The following is a 9,531-nucleotide window of genomic DNA, read 5'->3' on the forward strand; positions in this document are numbered from 1 at the left end:
AAGAAAGAGAACAAGTGAAAACACTTGCAGGTGATTGAACAAGAGATCTGTTCCCCAAAGCCACTGATGGGGAGAAAGGAGGGGGTTTCACTTCTCCCAGGAGTGCAGAGTCTGAAGTTTTAGAATTCAGTGTCTGGCAGTGCTCTGGTGAGGAAGTAGGGTGAATCCTCAGGTTCCAGTTTGTGTGGTGTGAGGGGTCCACTTGCCATGAAGGGAGGAGTGGTTTTCCTACCTGGAGTGCATTTGGTTGAGGCCATATGGCCTCCCCACAGGCAAAAGTCCCAGGGGACCCCTGAAAGCAGCCAGGTTTGCTGGTATTGGGACGAAGAAGCCAGAGTGTGGTGAAACCAGGCACCAACTGTGTGTTGTGCTATGCCATAATCTCTGACCCTCTACCACTGGGCAACAGCACAAGACATTGCTCAGCAAGACCCTCCCCCAGAGAACCAGCATGGGTCTAAGCTGCAGGGGTCTCTGAAGTATGGAGTTTTGAAACACAACACCATCTGAGATAAAACTCTGGAGGTGCCACCTGGTAGGCAGATGGCTTGGACAGGAATAGGATAGAGTTGGGGAGTGGATGGAGTCCTGACACAAAGAAGGGCTGCTTTATGGTGGGTTGATGAGAGCAGGAAGTTCCCATGCCAGAGACTAGGGAGCTGGGAGAAGCCACTTCCACCTTTCCCATGTACACATGCACACACATGCACATGCATGGGCATGTGCACCACACTGATCTATCCCAGGAAGCTAAGCAGAACCATCTAGTGGAGAACAGAGCTGTTTATCCAAGCCCCATCCAACTGTGCCCTCCAAGACATCCAGAAAACAAGCACAAGTCCCTCCACCTGCTTGATATATGAACTATAGAGAGCTTCATAGTTTCAATTCTAGGGGAAACTGAATTTAACTTTATTTAGGTTTCATTCTGTTTGCTGGTTCATTTGTTTTCTTAGTTTTTTTTTTTGCTTCTGTTTTGGTTTAAATTGTTTTTTCCCTTTCTTTTCTTTTTCTTGGATACAGAAATAGAAAATTTTATTTTTATTTTCTTTTTTAAATTTTAATTTTTTATTATTTTTTACTTTATTTTATTTTTTGAATTTTTTATTCCATTTCATTTTCTTTATTTCATTTTATTCTATTTTTTTAAACATTTATTTATTATTGAGAGAGAGACACAGAGCATGAGCAGGGGAGGAGTAGAGAGAGAGGGGGAGAAATAGAATCTGAAGTAGGCTCCAGGCTCCGAGCTATCAGCACAGAGCCTGACATGGGACTCAAACTCACAAACTGCAAGATTGTGACCTGAGCCGAAGTTGGTCGCTTAATCAACTGAGCCACCCAGGAGCCCCATTTTATTCTATTTTATTATACAATTTTTTAATTAAAAATTTTTTCTTACTTTTTTTCCTTTCTTCCTTCTCTTTCCTCTTTTTCTCTATTCTATCAAGCTTCTTTCAACAAGAAAACCAAAACGCTACTAGGATGTAGCTCCTTTATTTGATGTTGTGGTTTGTTTTTATTTTTTTAATGTTTATTTTATTTTTGAGATAGAGAGACAGAGCATGAGCAGGGCAAGGGCAGAGAGAGAGGGAGACACAGAACCTGAATCAGGCTCCAGGCTCTGAGCTGTCAGAACAGCCCTTGTGGGGCCTAAACCCACAAACCATGAGATCATGAACTGAGCTAAAGTCGGATACCCAACCAACTGAGCCACCCAGGTGCCCTATTTTTAATTTTTTAATTGTATTTTTTTATTTTGTTAATTTTTTCTTCCTACAAAATGAAGGAATTCACTCCAAAAGAAAGAACAGGAACAAATGACAGCCAGCAGCTTAATCAACACAGATGTAAGCAAAATGTATGAATTAGAATTTAGAACCATGATAATAAGAATACTAGCTACAGTTGAAAAAAGCATTAAATCTCTTTCTACAGAGTTAAAAGAATTAAAAATGCTATACCGAGATGCAATCTCAAATGTATGCCATGATGGCAAGGATGGATGAAGCAGAGCAGTGAATGAGAAATATAGAAGACAAAATTATGAAGAATAATGAAGCAGAAAAAAAAGAGGGAAAGAAAAACAAAAGAGCATGATACAAGACTTAGAGAACTCAGTTACCTATAAAAAGGCATAGTATCTGAATCATAGGAGTCCCAGAAGATGAAGAGAGAAAAAAGAGGGGGGAAGGTTTATATGAGCAAATTATAGTGGAAAAAATGTCCTAATCTGGGGAAGGACACAGACATCAAAATCCAAGAAGTTCAGAGAACTCCCGTTAGATTCAACAAAAACCAACCATCAACAAGGGATATTATAGTCAAATTCACAAAATACACAGACAAGGAAAGAATCATGAAAACAGCAAGAGAAAAAAAAGTCCTTACCCTATAAGGGAAGACAGATCAGGTTAGCAGCAGATGTGTCCACAGAAACTTAAGCTGTAGGAGTGGCAGGATATATTCAATGTGCTGAATCAGAAAAATCTACAACCAAGAATTCTTTATCCAGCAAGGCCGTCATTCAAAATAGAAGGAAAGATCAGAGTTTCCCAGACAAACAGAAACTAAAAGAGTTCATGACCACTAAACCAGTCCTGCTACAAATTTTAAGGGGGACTCTGTGATGGGAGAAAAGACAAAACAATATAAAAAAAGACCAAAAGCAACAAAGACTAGAAAGGACCAGAGAACACCACCAGAAACTCCAATTCTTCCCATTTTTTTACTGGATTATTTGTTTTTTGGAGGTTGAGTTTGAAAAGTCCTTTATAGACTTTGGATACTAACCCTTATCCGTTACATCATTTGCAAATATCTTCTCTCATTCTGTGGTTGCCTTTTAGTTTTGTTGGATGACCTTTTATTCAATCAAAATAACTCAATTTTGGAATGACTAATTATATAATATTAGATAAAAATACCAGCCTATGTTATAGTATATTATCATCATTTTTTTTGTTAAAACATACATAATACATGCATATCAATACATTTACATATATGTAGTTTTAAGATCAGGATAAAAATATACCAGATTCATCTAGGTTGTAGAACTATAAGTGCTTTTTGATCTCCTTTAAAACACCTTTCGATTCTGCCAAATTATTCAATGTATGCTGGTATTACTTTTATCTATTTTAAATAGATAAAAAATAAAAACTAGTTATGTTTTTAAAAATTATCACTACCGTCATGATTATTTCAGGGTTTTATATTGATCTAATTTTCCTAACTTAATATGTGGGTGTAATAAGCCTAATCTTTTGGTGACTTTCTTTTTTACATTGCCATAACAGTCATCATTTATCTCCCTTAAAAGTAAGCTTTTAAATCAGGGGCCATCACTTATATGTAAGTGATGAATCAGTAAATTCTATTCCTGAAGCCAATATTACACTATATGTTACCTAACTAGAGTTTAAATAAAATCTTGAAACAAACAAAAAATAAACCAGGGATCATGTTTACATATTTCCTACCATAGCTTAGAAAATAGAAAGTTTTCAATAAACAGTCATCAAAAGGAAAGATGAAATAATACATGAATAAAAGAAGAAATTATAAAATGAATTAGTGTGTGAATGAAAAACTTCTCTGCTTAAGTGCTTTTGATCTATTTTTCCATAGGACAATGAAGGGGGAAAAGAAAATATAAATGTGTGATAAATATCAAGTCCTAGTTTTATGTAAAAATAACTTGTGCTCATTTTCAGTCTCTACCTTCCTGTACATACATGCTAACACACAAACACACACATATGAGATTATTTACTTATTTATGTATCAATATTTGGGCACTAATAATGGAAAGTTATAGCTCTTTTTCTTCCTCCCACAGAGGATAGCTTGATCCCCACACCAACACTTGTGTCTCCAATACTCTGACATGGGCCCTTGGGACACATAACACACATTTTCCTTTAAAGTCTTGGTTCAATAGTACAGATATCAAGGAAGTTGAAGATAGGCTGCTGCACATGCACAGTCATTCTAGGATTGCGATTTATTTTAACAAGATCTTAAATACCTGGACTAGACTGCATTCAGCCCACTGTTTCGCTATCCAGGAACTAAGGTATTTAAGACATACAAAAGAGGGGCTAGTGACAAGATTTCTTTCTTTCTTTCTTTCCTCTTTCTTTCTTTCTTTCTTTCCTTCCTTTTGTCTTTCTTTCTTTTTTTCTTCCTGTCTGTATTTGTTTCTGTATTTCTGATTGTCAGTAAGATAAAGTGGAGAAGGGTTTGTGTATATATCAACTGCTTATTATTTTTCCAGAAATAAATCTTTGATTTCATTCACACAATTTGAATGCAGAAATATTGTGTGGGATTGGGTGTTTTTATTAAATATGTATTTTTCAAACTATGGCATTAAGATTCAGCATAATGCCATTGTGATCATGATTTTCTGTGTTATATCTCTATATAAATAGGAATCTTTATTTCAGTGGTGGTGGAAGTTGGGCATGAATCACTCTCATGACAATGAGAAATGGAAGAACAGTTAGAAAATAGTTCTCCACCATTAGATCAATGACCAGATTGCTCCTGCTTCTTACCTGTCCTGCCCCTGTTTCTCAAAATCAGAGTGCAATTTTCTTTTATTATTTTCTAGTGAGACTGAGCTATGACTTTATTCCATTGTGTCCGGGTAGTAAAAGCCACATGGAGCAAACAACTCTCATATGAAAAGAAAAACATGGATATAAAAACAAATTTTCTTACCTATAGGGTTGAAGAATGAGGATATACTACAGGTAATATCAACTACATTTTATAAGTTTGGTGATAGTCATGTATTAATATTACTATTCCAGTAATCCTGTCTATAAGCCAGCATAAGTCAAATTTCCTTGTGGAAGAAACTGAATTCGGTTGTATCAAAATTATTTTGATTGAATAATAAAGCTGCTTAAATTTGTAGTTAATACTTAAGTATTTAATTTGGATCTTGAAGAGTTTTGCAAATATATTGAAAATGGGAACTAGTTATTGTGTGAGTATAAAGCCAGTTTTAGTGACTACAGCTATACAGATAAAAAGGAGATTGAGGAGTATAAAAGGAATGCTTATCAAAGGAATGCTTATCTAGTATTTTTTAAAAATACATCTTTCCAAAAAGTGCAATTGTAATCCCATAAAAATATTTTCAGTTTTCAATTTAGTGGTACATATTTTTTTAAATGTTTATTTATTTATTTTGAGAAAGAGAAGGAGGGGCAGAGAGAGAGAAAGAGAAAATCCCAAGCAGGCTTCATGCTGGCAGTGGTCAGCTGTGTTGTTTTCAAATTTTTCCCTATTCCAAATACCAAAGAGGATGTGTATTTTACATTTCACATTTAGCTCTTATATTTTTCTAAACCTGTTTTTGTGTATGACATGATTTAGGGAACAAGGTGTGTTTCTTTTTTCTCTCAACACACATCCATTGACTCAATAATATTGAAAATATAATACTGAAAATACCTTTTTTTAAAGTAAGTTCTAGTCCCACCATGGGTCTTGAACTCTCGACTCTGAGATCAAGACTCTCAACCTCTACCAACTGAGCTAGCCAGATGACCCTTGAAAATGCCATTTTTGTTCTTAATCTGTTTCCTCTGTCATTAATTAGGTGGCTTAATGTGTGTTTCAGTATTTGGTTTCTGGACTCTGTATTTCTTACAATAATATTTTTTATCAGTATTTAAAAGGATAGGTAATCTATTTGTAAGGAAGTTACATAAATTGTCTACATGTATACCTTTAGGAATTGGAAAGATGGGGTTAAAATCCATGTATTTCACCAAGACCCTACTTTATTGTACTGACATGATCTTAGAGACATTGAAGGATCAAAAACACCTCAAGGAGATTAAGTGAATTACAAAAATCAGCTCTGGGGTCCAGGTGTTCTGCCTAATAAATTGGTGAAATTTCTACCATATTAGTTGACAATTTTCTATGGAAAATCATATGCACCTTTTCCTATTTCTAGTTATTATAAGGTTACTGGGAAGGTGATTAAAGAAAAGCAATCAGGTTGTTTGGCAACTCTGGCCAGAGGTCCTTTCCTTTCAGGAAACAGAAATTTTACATAAATTGCTTGTTTGTGGAGTCTGCTAAATAAATGATTACCTGCAAGTTTAATCAGCTTCAATCTTCCATTAATTCTTATTTTGCTTACCTATTGAGCAAAGACCACAATATCTCAAAGTTTTTCTTTTTTTTTTTTTTTTTTTTTAAATTTTTTTTTTTCAACGTTTATTTTTGGGACAGAGAGAGACAGAGCATGAACGGGGGAGGGGCAGAGAGAGAGGGAGACACAGAATCGGAAGCAGGCTCCAGGCTCTGAGCCATCAGCCCAGAGCCTGACGCGGGGCTCGAACTCACGGACCGCGAGATCGTGACCTGGCTGAAGTCGGACGCTTAACCAACTGCGCCACCCAGGCGCCCCTCAAAGTTTTTCATATCCTTCTTCTGTCCTCATTGCTGGGGATGGGGTGATGGTGGTAGAGGTAGAGAGTATTCCCATGAGGGGTAGGAGGAAGATTCTGATTTTCTCGTTGCTTAATAAGTTTTTTTTTAATTTATTATTATTTTTTAAAGGCATTTTATTTTTTTTTACGTTTATTTATTTTTGAGACAGAGAGAGACAGAGCATGAATGGGGGAGGGGCAGAGAGAGAGGGAGACACAGAATCCGAAGCAGGCTCCAGGCTCTGAGCCATCAGCCCAGAGCCTGATGCGGGGCTCGAACTCACGGACCGTGAGATTGTGACCTGAGCTGAAGTCGGACTCCCAACCAACTGAGCCACCCAGGTGCCCCTACTTAATAAGTTTTTAAAGCACCTTGGAGTAAATTCTGACCCTTTGGATTCTTGTGAGTTCTTTAGTATTTACTTTCCATTATCAAGGAATTCGGTATTATCATTACAAGATTCTTTATGATCTAGCTCCTGGGCAAATGTCCAGGTTATCATTTGTTCCTTTCATACAAGTGAATTCTCATAGACTTGATCGTTTTGATTTCTTTTTATTGATTTCTTTATGTGTTTGTTTTGATTTCTCTACTTGTACTTATTGACTTTTTCCTCTGGAATTTCTTTTACAAATGTATCTCCCTTACAACTTGTCTTCCTTCAAAATACATACCAAACGCCTTCTCTTCAACATGGTCCTTCTTGACAATCACCAATCCCTCCTCCGAACACCCCACCAACAAAAACACACATCCATTTTAATAACATACTGCTTATTTAAGACAATGTACATACTTCTATTTCAGTTTTTTATGTTTACTGTAATTATTACGTTTACTGTGATTATTTCTGTGCACTTGGTCTCTCCATTAGACTCTCAATTCTTTAAAGGATGAAATTGTGTCTTATTCTCCACAGGATCACATTGTAAGAGCTCAGTAAATATTTATGAGAAATGAAGAGATTAATGAAAGAAGGAGATGCCATTTATCTACCCCAAATATTTAGTTAACTTGAAAATGAAGTTTAATTGTAAGTAGGGAATTTGGATTAATTAATTTTTCTCTTGGATGAGAAATGAATTTGATGTGTGATTAGAAATATTAAATTTCCATTTATGTTGTCTCCCACTAGAACCCAACTGAAATGTGTCCCATTGCTAAAGTTAGGAAAAAATGGGGAAAAGTTAGGAAAAAATAGGGAGATGCATATAGTTATTAATAGGTAAGTAAGGTATTCTAACAAAAATTTCTTTAGAGAAGTCATTAACAGAGTTATACTCAATTATAAATTATGAGGATGGAAATATTTTAAAAATAATGAAGACTCAGTGTCAGTGATGAGAACTTGAGTTGCTTAATAAGAAATTGTTAGATGAACAGATGACTTAATCAATGCAAAACAAATAGACAATAAAAACTAATCCTTGGACCTTAGAAATTTTGACTGATCATTAAAATGCACTATGGAATTTTAAAATGTTGAGGTGAGAGGGAGGCAGTATATATAAGCTATATTTTTCTTCTCTTTTTTGCCTACTCTAGGAAAACACACATGAATGTTAAGCCTAATTGATCATGCTAATGCTGAATAAAACAAACTGGACTCCAGCCTCATTCATTCTTAATGGAGTCCCAGGACTGGAAGACATGCACCTGTGGATTTCTTTCCCATTCTGCTCCATGTATGCTGTGGCAATGGTAGGGAATTGTGGGCTCCTCTACCTCATCCACTTAGAGGACTCCCTGCACAGGCCCATGTATTACTTTTTAGCTATGCTTTCCCTAACTGATATTGTCATGTGCTCTAGTACAATCCCTAAAGCTCTCAGCATCTTCTGGTGTCATCTCAAAGAAATTGGCTTTGATGAATGTCTGGTACAGATGTTCTTTGTCCACACCTTCACAGGGATGGAGTCTGGGGTGCTCATGCTTATGGCCCTGGACCGTTATGTGGCCATCTGTTACCCTCTGCGCTATTCAACTATCCTCACCAATCCTGTCATTGCAAAGGTTGGGCTTGCTACTTTCCTGAGAGGGGTGTTCCTCATCATTCCCTTCACTTTCCTTACCAAGCGCCTGCCCTACTGCAGAGGGAATATAATTCCTCACACCTACTGTGACCACATGTCTGTAGCCAAGTTATCCTGTGGAAATATCAAGGTCAATGTCATCTATGGTCTGATGGTTGCCCTCCTGATTGGGGGCTTTGACATCTTGTGCATCACAGTCTCCTACACCATGATCCTCCGGGCAGTGGTCAGCCTCTCCTCAGCAGATGCTCGGCAGAAGGCCTTCAGCACCTGCACTGCCCACATCTGTGCCATTGTTTTCTCCTACAGTCCAGCCTTCTTCTCCTTCTTTTCCCACCGCTTTGGGAGCCACACAATTCCTCCATCTTGCCACATCATTGTGGCCAATATTTATCTGCTCCTGCCTCCCACTATGAACCCTATTGTCTATGGAGTGAAAACCAAGCAGATACGCAACTGTGTCATAAGGATCTTTTCAGGTTCTAAGGACATCAAATCCCACAGCATATAAAGGACAGTTACCAAAAAAAAACCATTTTTCATGACAGAGAGGAGCTCCTGTTTAGTCAAGAGGTGTAAAATGTTTTGGGAAGTACTATTTTGGTCATGGAAACGGAGCTTGTCGATTGGTGCATTTCTAAATAGATGTTTTAAAAATCTCAACTGGCCTGCCAACTGAGATTTCCATGAATTTTTTTCCTTTTCAGTCTTGTGAAGAATGAGTCTAATAATTAATACATATCCTTGAGCAAAGCCTGATTAGCCCATTTCATTAAAAAATAAAGTAGAAGTAATTTGACAATAAATTATATTTTAAAATAATAAATAAATAAATAAATAAATAAATAAAGTAGAAGTAGGTGATTCTGATTCTGAATACCTATTATGATTTCTAGGCTGAGAGCCAGTTGTTGCTTTTCCCTGGAAAATATGTGCTGTGTATTTTTAATCACTGCTTAATATGTTTTTTCAATGACTTCTTTCTGAAAGAGAAGTTATAAAGTATCCTTTGTATGGAGTCATTAAGGTAATA

General features: G+C 36.6%; 1 protein-coding gene across 1 annotated transcript; it reads left to right on the forward strand.

Moving 5' to 3' along the window:
- Positions 1–8,043: 8,043 nt before the first annotated feature.
- LOC124506290 (olfactory receptor 52N4) lies at positions 8,044–9,009 on the forward strand. Its single transcript, XM_047072325.1, has one exon. It carries the CDS (start codon positions 8,044–8,046, stop codon positions 9,007–9,009), a length of 966 nt encoding a protein of 321 aa, XP_046928281.1.
- The last annotated feature ends 522 nt before the right edge of the window (positions 9,010–9,531 follow it).

The sequence above is a fragment of the Lynx rufus genome, unplaced genomic scaffold, assembly GCF_022079265.1.
Source record: "Lynx rufus isolate CCGP_SWC_20201006 ecotype Redwood Valley unplaced genomic scaffold, mLynRuf1.p SCAF_9, whole genome shotgun sequence".
NCBI lineage: Eukaryota > Metazoa > Chordata > Mammalia > Carnivora > Felidae > Lynx > Lynx rufus.